A 23,810-nucleotide genomic window follows, 5' to 3' on the forward strand; every position below is an offset into this window, starting at 1 on the left:
CCCTCCGATAATGTGACTTCTGAAGCCTTGTCTGCAAATTCACCCTGTTCTCCCCAGATGGATGCCCCAGAGCAGGAAACTGATACAAGCATAGAGTGCCAAAATTACCTTGTAGTACCACTGCCTCTGCTGTCATGGTGGGGACATGTACAACTCCACCTCAGATCAGCATGGATGAATTGAGTGCACAAGGTCAAACCTCATTTGATGGAGGCATTTGCCAAAATAAATAAATAAAGCAGCAACTTGGCCATAAGGGAAGACAAATTAACTCTGTAATTTTTAAAAGGCCCAATCTCAGGGCAGGTCTTCACTACGGGGGGGGGGGGGGGGGTGTCGATTTAAGATACGCAAATTCAGCTACGCGAATAGCGTAGCTGAATTCGACGTATCGCAGCCGACTTACCCCGCTGTAAGGACGGTGGCAAAATCGACCTCCGCGGCTTCCCGTCGACGGCGCTTACTCCCACCTCCGCTGGTGGAGTAAGAGCGTCAATTCAGGGATCGATTGTCGCGTCCCGACGAGACGCGATAATTCGATCCCCGAGAGGTCGATTTCTACCCGCTGATTCAGGCGGGTAGTGTAGACCTAGCCTCAGAGTCTTAATTCTTGCTTATGCTAACTCCCACTGAAGTCAATGGAAGTTGACTCCTAAATTTGTGGGATTTTTAACGGAGAATTTCAGAAATGAGCCCATGGCTGTAAAGAAGTTCTACATCACTGCAGACCTCTGAATTGCATAATGCCCTTTGTGTACCATTCAGTCAAGGAATAGGTTTGTATGTATGAATCAGACACTGCAGTTTCCCTTTTTTCAAAATTGGAACAACTGCTTCAGATAAAGGTCTTAAAGTGATCATCTTCCCGGTGGCTTCTCTTTTGTTTGCTTATATGAAAACAAATATTAGGACAATTAAGAAGAGCAGATATAAAAAACCTGCTTTGATGCTACAGGCATAGCAGATTGTTAACATTCCCCTTTCACCCATTTATTTCTTCCTCTTTGTTTGGATTTAGTCTTTACATTTCATGATACTGAATATCCCTTAGTTGTCTATACATCCCAATTTCTTTAAGTCCCTATGCAGTTGAAGTCTTTTGTCCTGTTTATTTGCTACTTTTCCAATTTTGGTGTCATCTGCAAATCTGATTTACACCAACAAGAACACCTAACAAAAGAAGACCTGCAGCAAATCCCAAGGAGACAGAAAGGTGCTTGAGATTTTCAAACTAGTCGGACAAAGGCAATGCAAACCCTAAGAGAGTCCCGGACTGCATTATAGTTTACAGGGCTGTCGTTCTCATAGGCTGGCAACCCCTTCAACATGAAAGGAAGAGTCTGTAGACACCCGGTAGAAGAAATTCTTCTAGCAACTACAGAGAAGGAAAGTTATAATCAGCTAGCAATACTTGAAATTATTAGTAGTTATCCAAGCTAGAGATAAGTATCTTTTTCTAACTTCAGGTCAACAGTGCTTTTACTGATATCTAATGTACAGTGATAAAATCATGGAAAGTATTTTCTGAAAAGAAAAACAATGGCACTTTTTTGGGAAAAAAAAGTTGGTTGATTGGGAAGTCCAAGATTTGGCTTTCTTAATCTATCAGCAGAATCCATTTATGAACTTTCTAGAACTACAGAGTGAAAGTGGCAATAGGACAGAACAGATTTGTCTTTTGGATTTAAAAGGTAATACCCATATACTGTATAACCAATGCTACTATTTAAAAAAAAAATTTAGTTGTCTGCTCACTGACCAGCAGAAACTTCATCATGCGGTTGCGCATTATGTGGCATTTCCTTCTCCAAAGCTGCTTCATCACCACCACCATCTTTCTGGCAGGCAGTATCTTCTTGTGGCCTACAATTTAAAATCACCATTAATGCAATTCATCTACAGAGAAAATCAGCCAGCCATCAAGGGTAGGTCTACATAGGGATAAAAGCCCTATTACATGGCCGCAGCTGAGTCAGATCTGCTGATTCAGACTCATGTGCTAAAAATTGCTGTGTAGATGTTCGGGTTCGGGCTCTGGTACCCTCCACCCTCACAAGCTCCCAGAGCTCTGGCTCCAGCCCAGCTCAAAATGTCTAGACAGCAATTTTTGATCCCCAGAGTCAGCTGATCCAGGCTAGCCATGGGTTTTTTTATCCAGGTGTAGATATACCCCACATTAACAAGACAATTAGAAGCATCAGCACTAAAGCCAAGTATAACATTTTAATTAAGTGAAATATGTAAAGTACTAGTCCGTCAAAACCTAGCTATGGTTTTGAATGGCTCTACAGACAGCGACCAAGAAAAAAAAAGTGAAAATTGTTACTCACTCATTCTCTGTTACTGCTTCCCTTTCTTTAACCCACACATCATGAACAGTGATGATAAATTGGTCACTTTTGCACTTATTTTTTTCAGTTTCTTCCAATATTTCTTCTTCCAAATCATCCAGCTCTAAAGTAAATAAAAGCATGATCACAACTACAGAGCATCACAGTCAGATGCTCAAATGAAAGAAAAAAGAAATCACAAAAATATTTCTTGTCTGAAAAGGTTACATTTACATTCTTGGAGGTTCAGTGACTTCTGGACTTTAACAGAAGACACTTTTGCAGCCCCAAAAGGCACTGCTTTCCAGTAGGTTCCCAAAGCACAGCAGTGCCAGGGTGCCCAACCCACAACTGGGAATATGGAGAGGCCACCTCCAAGGAAAACTCCGCATTTCCTTAATTCTATCCCCAGTATCTCAATTTAACATTACCTACAAGTTTTTGGCATTTAATGTATTAGAACTGTAATAGGACATACTAACTTATTGGTATACATTAAAGTTTTGGCAATTTTTTATTTAAAAAAAGTAATAATCAATTACATTATTTTTAATTCCTTACTGATTAAGACAATGTTTATATTATTTAGAATTAGTAATGAAAATCATACCATCTAGCACAACAGGCCTGGATGGCACTTGGGTGGCATCAAATGTTTGTGACTCCTCTGGTATTGTCCTTTCAGATTCTAGGATACCAACAACTGGAGCTGAAGATTTCTTTCCAATACAAGAAGCAATTTTTACTTCGCTGTTTTCTTTCATTGTTAAGGGCTGAGAACCTTCTTCAGGAACTTCTATAGTATCAAATAATACAAATTTATTATACAATTTTAAAAAGTGAGTGTTATCTGTTTTGGTAATGATAAAGGGTAAACTGTAGAGTTGATAAGCATTTTAAATATAAGCAACTACCCGTACTAAGAGTAAGGAAAACACCGTGTTTACAAACTTTTTAAAAAATCATAAAGAGGAAAGGTGAATCTACTATGCTTTAAAAATAGTAACGGGTTTATTTATTACTATTTTCATAATTGCAGGGAAATAAAAAAAAAACTGTATTTGCCCATAAATGGAACAACTTGCTCTATTAAGTCTGTATGCTTTGGACTAATATAAAATACTATTTTGCAGTATTACAAGTTTTACCAAAGGAATCTTTTTATCTAATCTAAGGAACTGTAAGAGTACAAAGGTTGGAAACATACATGAATTCACATATCCCTGAAAGGATGAAAAGAGATCACAAAAGACACAAAACTGACATTGTTACAAATGACTTTTATGTAAGATGATAATATGATTTATGTGCCTTAATATTATGCCGAATGAATTTTCTGCTTACTTGATTAGGCAAGAATAACTATTGGTATTTAATGATCTACCCAGCACAACTGCAAAAGACAATTAATTGTTGTCAAATCCTAATTCTTAAGATTTATTAAACTTTTACAACCTTAATACACCAATGTACCATTCCAAAAAGTTAGACATACTCAGTTCATTTTAGAGCATGGGATTACATTTAAGAGTTGAAAATTCCAGTACAATTACACTGATTTGTGTCTCTCTGCCAGGACAGCATGGTCCACTGTCTCAGTGGAGAATCACGAGGAAAGAAATTAACAGTAGATGTTGAAACACTATCAGCATCTGGAAGCAGAAGCGGGGAGGGGGAGGCGGAAATAAAAATAAAAAGCCAGAGGCCAAAGAACAGAGGGGAAAGATATCAATCCTATCAGAGATAGCTGCTTTGGAAGTGCCAGGATTGATAGGTGAGGAGCTCAATATATTTATCTAATATTAGAACACAAGAGTGCCAAGATACGGGTTTTAAAGAATGACTCCTTTTTTGTCCAAACTATTCCACTTTGCCAGACGTCTAATCCTGAATTGAGAGAGACAAGAAGATTATGGTGCTAAATAATAACAGATTTTTATTTGTCCAATGGAGGCTATTCATTTAAACAACAACCAAAAAAACCCCACAGGTCCAGATAGTCTAATATTTTGAAGCAACTTCAAATTTGCTTCAACAAAATTAAATTTCCCGCCTTTCACAGTCCTTTTTAGCATCCTGTTTCTCTGTCAAGTTTCATTTTGTTTCTTTGTATTTATCACAATTGATATATGAGAGTGGGAATGAGGGAGAAGATGAAAGAGGAAGGAACAAACAGGGACGGAATAAATTTCTATTGCGAGGAAGGAGTCCTCAACACAAAAGCAAGTGGTCCGTATTGAACAACAGCTGCTGAAAAGAATTCAGCTGAATAGTGGACTTATGCTCTTGTTAACTAAAATCCTACCTGAAAAATAAGTGGCAGTTACTTACCTGTAACTGGAAGTTCTTAGAGATGTGTGTTCCTTATCTGTATTCCACTGGGGGGTTATGCATGCACACCATGCACCTGGAGTCAGAGAATTTGAAACTAGTGTATGTTCATCCACATCTTATGGGGATGCCAGAGATGGCAATGAATCGTCAGTACCGTCCGAAACCACTGGATCTCATTGTTTATGGGTCTTTTTCTCGTGCCTGTGAGACTTGGAAAGTATTCCATCCCCGTGAGCCAAGCTAGTGGAGGAAGACTTAGTCCCATGCTTATGGGAGTGCTTCCTCATCTCCCAGCTAGGTCCCACCCTGGGGTCTCAGGGGGTGGTTCCACCAGCACTGGGGTCAGCCATAGTAGCGGGAAGCATGCTCCTTGCTGAATCAGACCAATATATTGCGGGGGAGGGCAGGGGTTCCTCTGGCCTGGGTCTAAATGTGGTTTCATGGCAAGTTCCATGAGATGCTTCTGGAGGCTAAGTGCCCAGCCTTCTCAGGCACAGCTGGGGAAAGACTAGCAAATACTGCACCTGGACACGAATATGATCTTCTCCCAGGCAGCAGAGACAGCATTGGTGGTCACCACTGACCAAGAAGGATCATGGACCGGAGGCACAGAGTTTGAAGCCCAAAATTCTGGTCATAGTGTAGTTCTTGTGTATGGATATAGAGGAGGGTGCAGGGGGGAGGCATGGGTGAAAGCCTAAAGTTTATCTAAAACAATTGCTAAAACTATTAACTTTTAAAACTAAAAGGAAAACAAAACTGGTAAAACTGCCATAAAAAAAAATCAAACTATTTACAACCATCTTTTAGAAGTGCGTCAGAGCTTAGGACACGAACTTCCGATCCAGACCATGCGCTGCGGAGAAGGAACTGGAGACGCAGTCTGCCCGCCCCACCCTTTATCCCCTTCGATAGAAGCACAAGGCGAGCCAGGCATACGTGCGGACCAACGGACACTTCTTTCAAATTCTGATTCCAGGTGCATGTGAACCCTCAGTGGAATACAATAGGGACCATCACTCGAAGAAGAACTAGCCAAATCATATTATATTGTGATAAGTAGTTCAACAGGAAAAAACATTACTCTCATAAGCCCAATGCAAGGTAATTTTCTAACCCTGCAGTTCAGACAACCCGCAATTCCTGCTTACCATTTGTGATAGTTATTTCCTCCAGTAATTCAGTTTGAAGCTGTAACTCTGCTTCTCCCAGTATCTTCAGCACTGAATCAGTAGGGCTTTTGCCCCAAACTTTCCTCTGGGGTTCACCAACATCTAGTTTAATTACTTCCCCCATGGTCTGCCCTGTTGGGAATCATGAAGAACAAATACGTTTATCATCTTTGTTCACAATCCTATAAAATCAAGGAACGACTATGTATATTGCTTTTTATTTTGAACACACGAGCCTGTAAAGATAGATCCCTGATTAAATCTAAACACTGGAAGAATCTCTCTCTGGCCACCAGCTTAAAAAGTTTCCCCTGAAATTTCCACTTAATCATAACAGCAGACCCACCAATATGTTTTAGTCAGAAGGAGTTGGTGTCTTTTTTGTTTGTTAGTTTTCAGTACCTGAGGTAATGTGGGTAAGCCAAACAAAGAGGGGAATTTTCCACAGCCTTTTGAACTGGCTTATGCAGACCTGGACTTCATACCAAGAACTTCACCTCTGCCCCAAGGAACTTGCCTTTTGGGGAAGGAAGGGACAATAGGAACATTTCTTACCCTTATTTTGCAGTCTGTGTCTGCCATTTCAGAAGAAACGGGGGGGGGGGGGGACACAAAGGAAGGTGCTGCCTCAGAAGCCCTCAAACTCTCCAAAAATATATATTTGAAAATAACTTTGAGAAATGCACCCAACAGAATAAAGAAAATTAGATAAACTCAGTTTAAATTAAAAAAAATATCTTTTGAAAGGCTCTGCTGCAAAGGGAGACTGAGCCTCCCATTTTATTCATGCTTAAAAGCAGAGGATTTTGCAACATTCTTCCTGAACAGCAGTCCTGCACTTTAGTATAGAGCCAAAAAATCAGTTGCTAGGGAGAAGGGGAACTCCCACTTTTTAAAACCATCAGACATGGAGGAGACAGAATTTAAGAGTATTAGGCTTGATCAACAATATCAGGAATTCTATCAAGCTTAAACTAAGAAAGGGTCCAACATAAAAAACTAAAATAAAAGTAATAAATGTAAATTGAAAAATTTCTTCTATTATATCTTCTAGTCCTTTTGAGATGGCATACACCCATCAGAAGAAAAAATGATTACTAACCTTTCGTAACTGTTGTTCTTAAAGATGTGTTGCTCATGTCCATTCCATGCTAGGTGTGTCTGCCGCATGCACAGTTGCCAGAGATTTTCCCCTTAGTGGTATCCCTCAGACTGGTTCTAGTGCCACCTGGAGCCATGCACATATGCACAGGTATAAGGAGCACCGCCGGCTCTGCACCATCTCACCATTTTTCCTACTGATATTGCTGACAGAGGGGTAGGAAGGTGGGTCATGGAATGGACATGAGCAACACATCTTGAAGAACAACCGTTACAAAAGATTAGTAACTATTTTTTTTTTTTCCCTTTGAGTGCGTGGTCATGGCCATTCCATGCTAGGTGACTCAAGCAGTACCCCTTGGAGGTGGGCTTGGAGTTTATGGATGTACTGATTACAACACTGCTCTTCCAAAACTGGCATCGTCACGGGCCTGCTGGGTGATGGCGTAGTGGGACGCGAAGGTATGGACCGACGATCATATTGTAGCTCTGCAAATGTCCTGGACTGGTACTTGTGAGAGGAATGCTGCTGACGAAGCCTGAGCTCTTGTGGAATGAGCATTCATGATGGCTGGAGGCGGAGCCTTCGCCTGCTCATAACAAGCCCCGATACAGGCGGATATCCAGGATAAGATTCTTTGGGATGACACTGGCAGCCCTCTCATCTTTCCTGCTACTGCTATAAAGAATTGTGTAGATTTGCAGAAGGGCTTAGTCCTCTCGTTATAGAAGGCTAGGGCCTGCTAAATGTCTAATGTATGGAACCAATGCTCCTCGGTGGTCTTGTGAGGTTTCAGAAAGAAGACTGAAAGAAAAATGTCCTGGTTGTTGTGGAATTGCGACACCACCTTCGGTAGGAAGGCCGGATGGGGGTGTAGCTGGACCTTGTCCTTGAAGATCACCATATAAAGGGGTTCTGACAACAAGGCTTTGATCTCAGATACCCTTCTGGCTGAGGTGATTGCCAAGAGGAAGGCAACCTTCCAAGAGCGAAGCAGTATGGAACAAGATGCTAGCAGCTCAAATGGAGGCCCCGTGAGCTTTGACAAGACCAGGTTTAAGTCCCATTGTGGAAATCAGTTCATGAACCTGAGGATAGAGTCTTTCCAAGCCCTTGAGAAACCTGATATTCATCTTGTGGGAGAACACTGATCTGCCCTGCACTGGAGGGTGAAAGGCAAAAATGACTGCCAAGTGAACCTTAATAGATGAGCGCCAGATCTTGATGTTTTAGGTGGAGCAGATAGTCCAAGACAGACTACAGAGAAGACTGGGATGGAGAAAGATTCCGTTCGGAGGCCCAAAAAGTGAAATGTCTCCACTTAGCCAAGTAGGTGGCCATGGTGGCAGGCTTTCTGCTACCTAGCAAGACTTGTCAAAACTTCTTCAAGCAGGCCTGCTCTTCAGAGTTCAGCCACGAAGCAACCAGGCTGGTACAGGTACAAGGAGGTGAGATTCGGGTGAAGCAATTGGCCATAGTCTTGTGAAATCAAGTCTGGACGGGGTGGGAGCGCAAGAGGAGCTGCCACTGAGAGGTCCAGAAGCTTGCCGAACGAAAGCTGGTGTGGCCATGCCGCAGCTATCAGGATAACCTTCACCTTGTCCCGGTTGATCTTTAGGAGGTCCTTGTAAACCAAGGGGATCAGTGGGAAGGTCTACCCACATAGAATAGAGTATCAGGGTTGGAAGGGACCTCAGGAAGCCGTCTAGTCCAATCCCCTGCTCAAAGCAGGACCAATCCCCAACTAAATCATCCCAGCCAGGGCTTTGTCAAGCCTGACCTTAAAAACCTCTAAGGAAGGAGATTCCACCACCTCCCTAGGTAACCCATTCCAGTGCTTCAACACCCTCCTAGTGGAAAAGTTTTTCCTAATATCCAACCTAAACCTCCCCCACTGCAACTTGAGACCATTGCTCCTTGTTCTGTCATCTGCCACCACTGAGAACAGTCTAGATCCATCCTCTTTCGAACCCCCTTTCAGGTAGCTGAAAGCAGCTATCAAATCCCCCCTCATTCTTCTCTTCTGCAGACTAAACAAACCCAGTTCCCTCAGCCTCTCGTCATAAGTCATGTGCTCCAGTCCCCTAATCATTTTTGTTGCCCTTCGCTGGACTCTTTCCAATTTTTCCACATCCTTCTTGTAGTGTGGGGCCCAAAATTGGACACAGTATTCCAGATGAGACCTCACCAATGTCAAATACAGGGGAATAATCACGTCCTTCGATCTGCTGGCAATGCCCCTACTTATACAGCCCAAAATGCCGTTAGGCTTCTTGGCAACAAGGGCATACTGTCGACTCAGACAGAGGCAGCAGTGGTAGTGATCCAAGCACTGGAAGACACAATGAGGATGACTGGATGTGGAAGCTGCGGCATGTACATGATCCTGGAGGGGGTATCTGAAAAGAGTTTCGTCTGCATGAAGTGCCGCCTGATAGAGCTGATGGAAGAAAAGATCTGAGGATTGGAGATGCAGGTGGAAACTCTGGTTGAGTTTAGAAGGGGGTTCGAGCAGATGATGAAGCAAAGACATGAGGAGGCTGAAGGAAAAAGCTCAGACTTGCAGATGGAAGCAGGACCAAAAAATTCTGAGGGGAGACTGCTGGGTGAGGAAAGTGGACAGTGGAAGCATGTGACTAAGAGAACCAGGCAGAGGAAAAAACTGGCTAGTAAAGGAGAAAGAGAGCTCAGGAACAGGTTTGCAGAGTTGGAAAATGAAGAAGGGGCACAGCAGGTGGTTGCTGAAGGTGAGAGGGCAAGGAAGAAGAGAAGAGCAGCTAGTCCTATAGGAAGAGGGGAAGAGTCAATGGAGATAACACCAAATATGAGCCCCAGGAAGATACGGGATAGGTTGCAGAGGATTGCAAGGGACAATAGAAATCGAGAGGACTTGCAGCCAGAGGGAGCAGGGGATAGACCGGAGAATCGCACTATCACCAGGAAAAGGCAGGTCTACGTGATTGGGGACTCCTTACTGAGAAGAATAGACAGGCCTGTAACTAGAGCTGATCCGGACAACAGAAAGGTGTGCTGTCTGCCGGGTGCTAAGATACGGGATGTCGACCTCAGGCTGAAAAGGATCCTAACAGGAGCAAGAAAGAATCCGCTGATTGTCCTTCATGTGGGAACAAATGATACAGCTAGATTCTTGCTGGAACGTATCAAGGGAGACTATGCCAGGCTGGGGAAGACGCTTAAGGAAATCGAGGCTCAGATGATCTTCAGTGGGATTCTGCCTGTTCCTAGAGAAGGGCAACAAAGGTGTGACAAAATTATGGCGACCAACAGATGGCTCAGGCAGTGGTGCTATAAGGAGGGCTTTGGGATGTATGGCCACTGGGAAGCATTCATGGACAGAGGACTGTTCTCTCGGGATGGACTTCACCTGAGTAAGGAGGGAGATAGACTTCTAGGATGGAGGCTGGCACAACTGATTGAGAGAGCTTTAAACTAGGAATTTGGGGGATATGGTTGGGAGATGTCCAGGTAATCTCCACGCCGGATTTTAACATTGAGAAGGAAGAAAACAAAGTAAGAAAGGATACAGCCATGGGTATGAGAATGGACATAAGGAGGAAAGGTAGTGTAGATACCAGTCTAATAGGTGATACTGGCGGTAGAATGTCTGTGCCTAATCGAGTAAAGAATGTCAGTGAAGCCAAATGGCAAAAATTAAGATGTTTGTACACTAATGTGAGGAGCCTAGGTAACAAAATGGAGGAACTAGAGCTACTGGTGCAGGAAATGAAACCAGATATTATAGGGATAACAGAAACATGGTGGAATAGTATCAGGGGGTAGCCGTGTTAGTCTGTATCTACAAAAACAAGGAGTCTGTTGGCACCTTAAAGACTAACAGATTTATTTGGACATAAGCTTCCGTGGGTAAAAACCTCACTTCTTTGGATCCATAGAGTTACCTACGGAGGTGGTGGAATCTCCTTCCTTAGAAGTTTTTAAGGTCAGGCTTGACAAAGCCCTGGCTGGGATGATTTAGTTGGGAATTGGTCTATGCATCCGAAGAAGTGAGGTTTTTACCCACGAAAGCTTATGCCCAAATAAATCTGTTAGTCTTTAAGGTGCCTCCAGACTCCTTGTTGTTTTTGGTGGAATAGTAGTCATGACTGGAGTACAGGTATTGAAGGCTATGTGCTGTTTAGGAAAGACAAAAATAAAGGCAAAGGTGGTGGAGTAGCATTGTATATCAATGATGAGGTAGACCGTAAAGAAATAAGAAGGGATGGAATGGCTAAGACAGAGTCTGTCTGGGCAAAAATCACATTGGGGAAGAAAGCTACTAGAGCCTCCCCTGAGATAGTGCTTGGGGTGTGCTACAGACCGCCGGGATCCAATTTGGATATGGATAGAGACCTCTTTAATGTTTTTAATGAAGTAAACACCCATGGGATTTGTGTGATCATGGGAGACTAACTTCCCAGATATAGACTGGAGGACAAGTGCTAGTAATAACAATAGGGCTCAGATTTTCCTGGATGCGATAGCTGATGGATTCCTTCACCAAGTAGTTGAAGAACCAACAAGAGGGGATGCCATTTTAGATTTGGTTTTGGTGAGTAGTGAGGACCTCATAGAAGAAATGGTTGTAGGGGACAACCTTGGTTCGAGTGATCATGACCGAATTCAGTTTAAACTAAATGGAAGGATAAACAAAAATAGATCTGGGACTAGGGTTTTTGATTTTAAAAGGGCTAACTTTAAAGAATTAAGGAAATTAGTTAGGGAAGTGGATTGGACTGAAGAACTTGTGGATCTAAAGGTGGAGGAGGCCTGGAATTACTTCAAGTCAAAGTTGCAGGAACTATCAGAAGCCTGCATCCCAAGAAAGGGGAAAAAATTCATAGGCACGAGTTGTAGACCAAGCTGGATGAGCAAGCATCTCAGAGAGGTGATTAAGAAAAAGCAGAACGCCTACAAGGAGTGGAAGATGGGAAGGATCAGCAAGGAAAGCTACCTTATTGAGGTCAGAACATGTAGGGATTAAGTGAGAAAGGCCAAAAGCCATGTAGAGTTGGACCTTGCAAAGGGAATTAAAACCAATAGTAAAAGGTTCTATACCCATATAAATAAGAAGAAAACAAAGAAAGAAGAAGTGGGACTGCTAAACACTGAGGATGGAGTGGAGGTTAAGGATAATCTAGGCATGGCCCAATATCTAAACAAATACTTTGCCTCAGTCTTTAATGAGGAGCTTACGGATAATGGTAGGATGACAAATGGGAAATGAGGATATGGAGGTAGATATTACCACATCCGAGACAGAAGCCAAACTCGAAGAGCTTAATGGGACTAAACTGGGGGGCCCAGATAATCTTCATCCAAGAATATTAAAGGAACTGGCACATGAAATTGCTAGCCCATTAGCAAGAATTTTTAATGAATCTGTAAACTCAGGGGTTGTACCGTACGACTGGAGAATTGCTAACATAGTTACTATTTTTAAGAAAGAAAAAAAAGTGATCCGAGTAACAATAGGCCTGTTAGTTTGACATCTGTAGTATGCAAGGTCTTGGAAAATTTTTTGAAGGAGAAAGTACTTAAGGACATTGAGGTCAATGGTAATTGGGACAAAACACAACATGGTTTTACAAAAGGTAGATCGTGCCAAACCAACCTGATCTCCTTCTTTGAGAAGGTAACAGATTTTTTAGACAAAGGAAAGGCAGTGGATCTAATTTACCTCGACTTCAGTAAGGAATTTGATAGGGTTCCACATGGGGAATTATTAGCTAAATTGGAAAAGATGGGGATCAATATGAAAATTGAAAGGTGGATAAGGAACTGGTTAAAGGGGAGACTACAACAGGTTGTAATGAAAGGTGAACTGTCAGGCTGGAAGGAGGTCACTACTGGAGTTCCTCAGGGATCGGTTTTGGGACCAATCTTATTTAATCTTTTTATTACTGACCTTGGCACGGATGACAAAGCTGGGAGGTATTGCTAATACAGAGAAGGACCGGGATATCATACAGGAAGATCTGGATGACCTCGTAAACTGGAGTAATAGCATGAAATTTAATAATGAAAAGTGCAAGGTCATGCATTTAGGGATTAATAACAAGAATTTTGGTTATAAATTGGGGACACATCAGTTGGAAGTAACAGAGGAGGAGAAGGACCTCGGAGTATTGGTTGATCACAGGATGACTATGAGCCGCCAATGTGATATGGCCGTTAAAAAAGCTAATGCGGTCTTGGGATGCATCAGGCGAGGTATTTCCAGTAAAGATAAGGAGGTGTTAGTACCGTTATACAAGGCACTGGTGAGACTTCATCTGGAATACTGTGTGCAGTTCTGGTCTCTCATGTTTAAGAAGGATGAATTCAAACTGGAACAGATACAGAGAAGGGCTACTAGGATGATCCGAGGAACGGAAAACCTGTCTTATGAAAGGAGACTCAAAGAGCTTGGCTTGTTTAGCCTAACCAAAAGGCGGCTGAGGAGAGATATGATTGCTCTTTATAAATATATCACAGGGATAAATATCAGGGAGGGAGAGGAATTATTTAAGCTTAGTACCAATGTGGACACAAGAACAAATGGATATAAACTGGACATTAGGAAGTTTAGACTTGAAATGAGACAAAGGTTTCTAACCATTAGAGGAGTGAAGTTCTGGAACAGCCTTTCAAAGGGAGTAGTGGGGGCAAAAGACATATCTGGCTTCAAGACTAAGCTTGATAAGTTTATGGAGGGGATGGTATGATGGGATAGCCTATTTTTGGCAATTAATTGATCTTTGATTATTAGCAAGTTAAAATGCCCAATGATCTATGATGGGATGTTAGATGGGGTGGGATCTGAGTTACTACAGAGAATTCTTTCCTGGGTGCTGGCTGGTGAGTCTTGCCCACATGCTTAGGGTTTAACTGATCGCCATATTTGGGGTCAGGAAGGAATTTTCCTCCAGGGCAGATTGGCAGAGGCCCTGGAGGTTTTTCGCCTTCCTCTGCAGCATGAGTCACAGGTCACTTGCTGGAGGATTCTCTGCCCCTTGAGGTCTTTAAAACTACGATTTGAGGACTTCAGTAACTCAGGCATAGGTTAGGGGTTTGTTACAGGAGTGGGTGGGTGAGATTTGGTGGCCTGCATTGTGCAGGAGGTCAGACTAGATGATCATAATGGTCCCTTCTAACCTTAAAGTCTATGAGACTCATATCCAGCTTCTCGTCCACTGTAACCCCTAGGTCCTTTTCTGCAGAACTGCTGCCTAGCCATTAGGTCCCTAGCCTATAGCAGTGCATGGGATTCTTCCGTCCTAAGTGCAGGACTCTGCACTTGTCCTTATTGAACCTCATCAGGTTTCTTTTGGCCCAATCCTCCAATTTGTCTAGGTCCCCCTGTATCCTATCCCTACCCTCCAGCGTATCTACCACTCCCCCCAGTTTAGTGTCATCTGCAAACTTGCTGAGGGTGCAGTCCACGCCATCCTACAGATCATTAATGAAGATATTGAACAAAACCGGCCCCAGGACCGACCCTTGGGGCACTCCGCTTGATACCAGCTGCCAACTAGACATGGAGCCATTGATCACTACCCGTTGAGCCCGACCATCTAACCAGATTTCTATCCACCTTATAGTCCATTCATCCAGCCCATACTTCTTTAACTTGTCGGCAAGAATACAGTGGGAAACCGTATCAAAAGCTTTGCTAAAGTCAAGGAATATGACGTCCATTGCTTTCCCCTCATCCACAGAGCCAGTTATCTCGTCATAGAAGGCAATTAGGTTCGTCAGGCATGACTTGCCCTTGGTGAATCCATGCTGACTGTTCCCGATCACTTTCCTCTCCTCTAAGTGCTTCAGAATTGATTCCTTGAGGACCTGCTCCAGGATTTTTCCAGGGACTGGAGGTGAGGCTGACTGGCCTGTAGTTCCCCGGATCCTCCTCCTTCCCTTTTTTAAAGATGGGCACTACATTAGCCTTTTTCCAGTCATCCGGGACCTCCCTCAATTGCCATGAGTTTTCAAAGATAATGGCCAATGGCTCTGCAATATCATCCGCCAACTCCTTTAGCACCATTAGATGCAGCGCATCTGGCCCCATGGACTTGTGCTCGTCCAGCTTTTCTAAATAGACCCGAACCACTTCTTTCTCCACAGAGTGCTGGTCACCTCCTCCCCATGCTGTGCTGCCCAGTGCAGTAGTCTGAGAGCTGATCTTGTTCGTGAAGACAGAGGCAAAAAAAGCATTGAGTACATTAGCTTTTTCCACATCCTCTATCACTAGGTTGCCTCCCTCATTCAGTAAGGGGCCCACGCTTTCCTTGACCACCTTCTTGTCGCTAACATACCTGAAGAAACCCTTCTTGTTACTCTTAACATCTCTTGCTAGCTGCAACTCCAAGTGTGATTTGGCCTTCCTGATTTCACTCGTGCATGCCTGAGCAATATTTTTATACTCCTCCCTGGTCATTTGTCCAAGCTTCCACTTCTTGTAAGCTTCTTTTTTGTGTTTAAGATCAGCAACGATTTCACTGTTAAGCCAAGCTGGTCGCCTGCCATATTTACTATTCTTTCTACACATCGGGATGGTTTGTTCCTGCAACCTCAATTAGGATTCTTTAAAATACAGCCAGCTCTCCTGGACTCCTTTCCCCCTCATATTATTCTCCCAGGGGATCCTGCCCATCAGTTCCCTGAGGGAGTAAAAGTCTGCTTTTCTGAAGTCCAGGGTCCATATTCTGTTGCTCTCCTTTCTTCCTTGTGTCAGGATCCTGAACTCGACCATCTCATGGTCACTGCCTCCCAGGTTCCCAACCACTTTTGCTTCCCCTACTAATTCTTCCCGGTTTGTGAGCAGCAGGTCAAGAAGAGCTCTGCCCGTAGTTGGTTACTCCAGCACTTGCATCAGGAAATTGTCCCCTACACTTTCCAAAAACTTCCTGGATTGTCTGTGCACCGCTGTATTGCTCTCCCAGCAGATATCACGGTGACTGAAGTCTCCCATGAGAATCAGGGATTGTGATCTAGTAACTTCGGTTAGTTGACGGAAGAAAGCCTCGTCCACCTCATCCCCCTGGTCTGGTGGTCTATAGCAGACTCCCACCACGACATCACTCTTGTTGCTCACACTTCTCAACTTAATCCAGAGACTCTCAGGTTTTTCTGCGGTTTCAGACTGGAGCTCTGAACAGTCATACTGCTCTCTTACATACAATGCAACTCCCCCACCTTTTCTGACCTGCCTGTCTTTCCTTAACAGTTTATATCCATCCATGACAGTACTCCAGTCATGTGAGTTATCCCACCAAGTCTCTGTTATTCCAATCACATCATAATTCCTTGACTGTGCCAGGACTTCCAGTTCTCCCTGCTTGTTTCCCAGGCTTCTTGCATTTGTGTATAGGCACTTAAGGTAACTCGTTGTTTGTCCTGCTTTCTCAATGAGAGGCAGGAGTCCTCCCCTCTTGCGCCCTCCTTCTCGTGCTTCCTCACAGTATTCCACTTCCCCACTTACCTCTGGGCTTTGGTCTCCTTCCCCCAGTGAGCCTAGTTTAAAGCCCTCCTCACTAGGTTAGTCAGCCTGCTTGCGAAGCTGCTCTTCCCTCTCTTCGTTAGGTGGAGCCCGTCTCTGCCTAGCACTCTTCCTTCTTGGAACACCATCCCATGGTCAAAGAATCCAAAGCCTTCTCTCCGACGCCACCTGCGTAGCCATTTGTTGACTTCCACGATTTCAACCGTCTCTACCCGGGCCTTTTCCTTCCACAGGGAGGATGGATGAGAACACCACTTGTGCCTCAAACTCCTTTATCTTTCTTCCCAGAGCCACGTAGTCTGAAGTGATCCGTTCAAGGTTATTCTTGGCAGTATCATTGGAGCCCACGTGGAGAAGCAGGAAGGGCTTGATGAGTCTCGGCAGTCGGTCACATCGTGAATCCTAGCTCCTGGCAAGACAGCAGGAAGGCATTGGAGAGGGAGCCCCTGTTGAGCCTGTGCAGCAAACAGAACTGATGGCATTTCCTGTTCTGTCTGGTGGCAAACAAGTCCACCTTGGGAGGCCCCCACTTCTGGAAAATAACACTGGCAACCTCCGGGTGAAGAGACCACTCGAGGTGAGAGGAAAAGGACCTGCTGAGGTGATCCCTCTGTGTGTACTGGGCTCCTTGGAGAAGTGACGCCTTAAGGTGAATGGCATGTTTCATGCACAAGTCTTACAGACTCTTGGCACAGGGCTCAAGATCGAGCTCCGCCCTGCTTGTTGATGTTAAACATCGAGGCCATTTTGTCCGTCAAGACCTGCAGCACCTTGCATGAGATCTGGGGAAGAAACACCTGGCAAGCCAAACGTACCACTGAGTTCCCTGACATTTATGTGCAGGGAGAGTTCTTCCTGGGATCAGAGGTTCTGAGACTTTCGAAGTGGGGTCCCAACTTCAGGTCCGATGCACCCAAAACCAAGGTTACCAATGGATATGGGGCAGCAAAAGGTACCCTTTCATTATGGAACCTGGGTCTCTCCACCAACTAAGCAAAGGACAGGCGGCAGAATCATGAATACCGAGTCCAAGTGGTGTCTGCTGGGGAGTAGACTGATTTCAGACAGATCTGCAGGGGTCTGAGGCATAACCGTGCATACTGCACCACATAGATACATACCGCCGTGTCACTCAACAGTTTGAGACAAACCCAGGTGGTTGTAAGAGGGTGGGTTGCGACCTAGGAGATCAGGTCCGACATAGTTGGGAATCTGGTCTCCAGTAAATAGGCATTGGCCTGGATGGAGTCAAGCACTACCCCGATGAACTCTGTTCTCTGAACCAGGACCAAAGTTGACTTTTGTACATTTATTAACAGGCCCCGTGCCTGAAAGGTGGCCTATACTATGCTGATGCTGTGCTGGACTTGATCCTGTGAGTGGCCTTTGATCAGCCAGTCGTCGAGGTACAGGTAGACTTGTATGCCTAGATGTCTGAGGAAGGCTGCAACCACCATCATACACTTCATGAAAACCCATGGGAGCTGCTGAAAGACCAAAGGGAAGCGCGGTGAATTGGTAGATGACCCACCACAAATTTAAGGAATCTCCTGTGTCTGCGGAAGATGGAAAAGTGGAAATAAGCATCCTTCAAATCAAGGGCAGCATACCAGTCTCCTGGATCTAAGGCGGGAATGACAACGGCCAGGGAGACCATTTGGAACCTCAGTTGCTTGAGATATGGGTTGGGGCGATGCTGGTCCAGGACGGACAGTAGACCCCACCTTGGCTTTCGGGATTAGGAAATATTAGGAAGAGCAACAGGTGATCCAAAACAAAACGGGGAATGGATCTGGAGTCAAAACTGGTATGCCATCCTCTGGCATACCTTCAAAAGGCCTACCTGGCCCCAATGGAGTATCTATGTGAGCCCAACTGGGAAGCTGAGGCAGAAAGGAGGGGCTGACATTTATAGCCCTTTCCTTTTCTTTTGTAGGGTTCCTGCCTGGACGACTCAGGGAATCAGGGAGGCTGCTGGGGCCTAAAATGCTTCCTGGAAGCTGGGGCATCTAAAGGCCCAGGGAGCAAAGCGTGGCCCTCGAGTCTTTGAGACCAGGGAGCTTGGAGTCCATTTATTCAGAGAATAGGGAGGTCTTGGATGGACTGCTGCACCCAAGAGAGGCCAGATGATTGGAGCCAGGAACTGTGCCTCATGGCTGACGCCATCGTTCTGGTTGCTGAGTTGGCCGAGTCCAGCACTGCCTGGAGGGAGGTCCTGGCCACAGTCTTCCTCCAGGATCGCCATGAACTCCTGCCTCGACTCCTGTAGCGGGGAGACTAACTTTAGCCATTGAATCCCACAGGTTAAAATCGTACCTCCCCAACAGCGTTGGCGGGTTAGAGATACGTAACTGGATTCTAGATTCTTCCCTCAGAGACCATGGACAGTGCAGTATCCTGCTTCTGCCTCCAGGCAGTGCTGGGGAACCAGTGACTGATGACGTGTCAGAGACCATTGCAAAAGTACCATGGAGAGTTTTCCTCTGGATGGTGCTATCATGGTCTGTGCCTTGATGGAACTCACCACCCCTGGATCCCTTTTATCCCTGGTAGCCTTGGCTGGCAGGGAACTTGCGGGGTAGACGGGATCGGGAGGGACATCAGATTCTTTGCCGCCTGGAAAGCCTCTGGAGTCGAAGAGGCCCACAGGCATGAGGTTCCATGACTGCTCCCTGGAGTCAGAGATGGATCCCAGACTGGACTTGGAGCTGTGGTAGAGTCGCAGGAGCCAATAGTGGCTCTTGGGAGGACAAGTGGCCTGGTGTGGGTCTGACGACGCCAGCTACGCCCCACTTGTCCCCTTTCGGCACTGGAGACCACCCTCTCTCGGCACGCTGTTTCTTATGTTTCTTCTTTGGCACCAGGGATGGAGAATGGTGCCAAGAGGAGCATGGAACCAATGGAGCACTTCACACAGAAGCCGAACTGCTTGGCGCCTATTCGGAGCTGCTCAGCTCTGAGGCTGGTTTGAAGGCTGCCTCCATGAGGAAGGCCTTCAGACAAATGTTTCTATCTTTTTGAGTGCGTGTTTGAAGCACCTGAATATCTGGCACTTCTCTTAAATCTGAGTTTTCCCGAGGCTCTTTAGACAGCTAGAATGTGGGTCACTCACAGGCATGGGCTTGCCCGAGCAGGCACACAGCTTGAAGTCAGCCCTAGTGGTGAAAGTCCCTCAATGAGAAGGACCACTAACCACACTATATACACAAACACTTGCAAAGAACTATATACACTAACTACAATAACTATATGATATATGACAGAAAAGTCCAAGCCACTGGGAAAGAAGCCTTGCAAGAGCAGGAGGGATCATTCCAAGCAACCATCACAGGCGGTAAGAAGGAACTGACAGGGTGCAGAGCCAGCAGAGCCCCTTATACTGCATGCGCGTGCAGCTCCAAGGAGTGCTAGAGCCAGTCCTACGGATAGCACTAAGGGAAAAAATGTCCGACAACTCTGCACGCAGTGTGGGCACACACACCTAGCATGGAATGGACATGAGAAAGCACTCGAAGAAGAATGATAGTTTAACTCTGTGGAGACTGATACTCTGGGCTAGAATTTTAGCCTGTCCAAAGAGGTGGGGCTAAAAGGTAACAAAGAGGCCATAGTGACCAGTATATAAATTGTTTTATAAAAATGATCACAGATTAGAGTCAAATTATATAAACTAAAAATCTATAATTAGGAAACTTTAAGGATTAAAAGTAAAAAAAATGCAATGGCACAGGCCAATATGATATTAAAATGAAAATAAGTGCCTGTACATGAGACCACCAGATGATCAGTTTTAATGGAATGAAATCTGTTTTTTTTCGGGTGTACTTGGTAGCTTATTTGAGAAGGAACAACAGGAGGAAATATGCTTCACCATCATATACTGGGACCCAGGAATTTGCCATTACACTGTTTTCCTGATCCTGAAAGATATTCTCAAACACACTGAAGAAGGAAGCCAGATGACATCACCAGCTCCACTGGGTTGAATACTGAACAATATCTGAACATCTGAAGTATGAACTGAAGGTTTCTGCTGATATATCCATCACCCCCCTCCAAAAACAAAAATGTGACCAAGGAGGCAAACTAAAAATAATGCTTTAGCCAGATACGTAAAAAAGCAAGAGTTTTGCCTGAAAATTTTCCAGCAGCTAAAATGCAAGTGAAAAAGACAAACTGCATCTTTGTAGTATCTTTGATACTGTTTCTTTCCTTCTGTAATTTTTTTTGTCTTCTCTTAAAAAGAAACGGGTTCAGATCCGAGTAACAACAAATCATCCTATAACTGAGTCTCTTTTTCCTAACAAAGGCTTTCAATATCATCTAAAATGAAAAGGGTACCATGGAAATTTTAATGGTGAGGTTTTGTTTCACTTTTTAAGTTTTAAATGCCTTAACTGCTTTACCTTCTTATGTATGATTAATAAATGTGTAAAAAGATTCTTGTAGTGATAGTCTGCAATGGGAGTTAGTCAGCATAACTTTACACAAACTCTCAAGCTCAGTTAACTATTTGTTCTAACAGTAGAACTTAACTCCTTTGAGGCAAACTCGATAAAACTAGTTAATCCCTTGACTTGTACATCAATTCTTAACCAAAATAGAACCTATTAGGGATGTCGATTAATCAGTTAACTCACACGATTGACTAAAAAAAGTAATCATGATTAACCGCAATGTTAAACAATAGAATACCAATTGTTTTTCTACATTTTCAAATATATGGATTTCTATTACAACATAGAATACAAAGTGTACAGTGCTCACTTTATATTATTTTTAATTACAAATATTTGCACTGTAAAAATGATAAAGAAATAGTATTTTTCAATTCACCTCATACAAGTACTGTAGTGCACTCTCCTTATCATGAAAGTGCAACTTACAAATGTAGATTTTTTTTTGTTACATAACTGCACTCAAAAACAAAACAATGTAAAACTTTAGAGCCTACAAGTCCACTCAGTCCTACTTCTTGTTCAGCCAATAGCTAAGACAAACAAGTTTGTTTACTTTTAAGAGGGAGATACTGCTGCCTGCTTCTTGTTTACAATGTCACCAGAAAATGAGAACAGGTGTTCGTATGGCACTGTTGTAGCTGGCATCACAAGATATTTATGTGCCAGATGTGCTAAAGATTCATATGCCTCTTCATGCTTCAGCCATTGTTCCAGAGGACATGCTTCCGTGCTGATGATGCTCATTAAAAAAATAATGCATTAATTAAATTTGTGACTGAACTCCTTGGTGGAGAATTGTGTAGGTCTCCTGTTCTGTTTTACTCGCATTCTGCCATATATTTCATGTTATAGCAGTCTCAGATGATGACCCAGCATATGTTTGTTTTTTAAGAACACTTTCACAGCAGATTTGACAAAACGCAAAGAAGGTTTCTAAAAATAGCAACAGCACTTGACCCAATGTTTAAGACTCTGAAGTACCATCCAAAATTTGAGACACACAAGGTGAGAAGCATGCTTTCAGAAGTCTTAACAGAGCAACGCTCCGATGCGGAAACTACAGAACCTGAACCACCAAAAAAGAAAATCAACCTTCTGCTGCTGGCATCTGACTCAGATGATAAAAATGAACATGCATCAGTCTGCTCTGCTTTGGATCGTTATCGAGCAGAACCCGTCATCTGCATGGTTGAAGCATGAAGGGACATATGAATCTTCAGCACATCTGGCACATAAGTATCTTGCAACTCCAGCTACAACAGTGCCATGGGAAAGCCTGTTCTCACTTTCATGTGACACTGTAAACAAGAAGCGGGCAGCAATATCTCCTGCAAATTGTAACCAAACTTGTTTGTCTGAGCGATTGGCTGAACAAGAAGTAGGACTGAGTAGACTTGTAGGCTCTAAAGTTTTACATTGTTTTATTTTTGAATGCAGTTTTTTTGTACATAATTCTACATTTGTTAAGTTCAACTTTCATGATAAAGAGATTGCACTACTAAACTTTTATTAGGTGAACTGAAAAATGCTGTTTCTTTTCTCTTTTACAGTGCAAATGTTTGTAATCAAAAATAAATATAAAGTGAGCATTGTATACTTTGTATTCTGTGTTGTAATTGAAATCAATATATTTGAAAAAGTAGAAAACATCCAAAAATATTTAAATAAATGGTATTCTATTATTAACAGCGCGATTAATCGCGCAATTATTATTTTTTAATTGCTTGACAGCCCTTGAATATAGTCATCTTCAAGTCTTTGAAAGATGTGGACCGAGAGGCAGAGTAACCATTTAGGTAGTGAAAAGGTTATAATTAGGAGCACTTTCATTCTGGTGAACTGATACCATACACAACAGATTGGCACCTAAATATCAGTCATGGAAATTCTCAGGTAGGCAAAGCAGAAAGCTTGCTTAGGCTAGGTCTACACTAGGGGGGGATCGATTTAAGATACGCAAATTCAGCTACGTGAATAGTGTAGCTGAATTCGACGTATCCAATCGGACTTACCCCGCTGTGAGGACGGCGGCAAATTGACCGCCGCAGCTCCCCCGTCGACGGCGCTTACTCCTACCTGGGCTGGTCGAGTATGCGCGTCGATTTGGGGATCGATTGTCGCGTCCCAACGAGACGCGATAATTCAATCCCCGAGAGATCGATTTCTACCCGCCGATCCAGGCGGGTAGTGAAGACAAGCCCTTACTCTCTGTCCCCGAGAACGATTCTTCCATAGTTAGCTGTGCAAGAGGAACCACCAGCTCAGCTGCTGCAACCTCCCATTTCTTGCGATCTACTAGAAGAGGATATTCTTCTTCTTCTTTACTCTCTTCAGCCACAGCTGTCTCACAGGTGTCTTTAGGCTCCTTTATTCCTTTTACATCTTCCTGTGTTTTAAGATTTTGATTCAATCTTCTTAGTATTTCTCTTTTATTCTGAAAAAGGGCAAAAGTATACCAGTTAAATTATTCTAAATTCTGAAGGGAAAGGAACAGGAAACTCAAATAAAACCAAATGTAATTTGACTAACTTGCACAGCAAGATCTGCCTTCTTTGTTTCCTCTGTGGTCTCCTGGATAGCAGTTGTATTTTCATCCTGTAGATCCAGGAAGCACGAAATTCAATGCAAGAAAGGAAGTCAGAAAAATATCTTTAGAATATTTATAGTCTGTACTGGGAGAAGGTTTCTAAAAATCTGTCTGATAACTGTTCACTCTTTTTATTCTTGTACAATACTTTTATTACGTAGCTTCCCTCAGAGAATTTCTAGGACAAATTTTGTCTTTGAAACATTCAGTACCTGGAAGTTAACAATTAAAAAGCCAAGAGTCTGTATAAGCAGATGGTAAAAAGAAGGATTAGAACATAAACTGGGGGAGATAAAGTAGGGTATTATCTATGAAAACTCACATCT

The 23,810-nt window shown here is 43.6% G+C and overlaps 1 protein-coding gene across 1 annotated transcript in view; it reads right to left on the reverse strand.

Annotated features, from left to right (window-relative positions):
- Positions 1–23,810, reverse strand: part of NEK1 (NIMA related kinase 1) — a 138,149-nt gene that overhangs the window by 40,142 nt on the left and 74,197 nt on the right. The window contains exons 23-28 of the mRNA XM_029910695.1: positions 23,427–23,492; positions 23,103–23,331; positions 5,816–5,968; positions 2,941–3,126; positions 2,331–2,454; positions 1,760–1,863 (exon numbers count right to left, since the gene is read on the reverse strand). Coding sequence (XP_029766555.1) covers positions 1,760–1,863; positions 2,331–2,454; positions 2,941–3,126; positions 5,816–5,968; positions 23,103–23,331; positions 23,427–23,492 — 862 coding nt within the window. The remainder of the gene's footprint in view (positions 1–1,759; positions 1,864–2,330; positions 2,455–2,940; positions 3,127–5,815; positions 5,969–23,102; positions 23,332–23,426; positions 23,493–23,810) is intronic.

Source organism: Terrapene carolina, unplaced genomic scaffold (genome assembly GCF_002925995.2).
Source record: "Terrapene carolina triunguis isolate 2854851 unplaced genomic scaffold, T_m_triunguis-2.0 Scaffold66, whole genome shotgun sequence".
NCBI lineage: Eukaryota > Metazoa > Chordata > Testudines > Emydidae > Terrapene > Terrapene triunguis.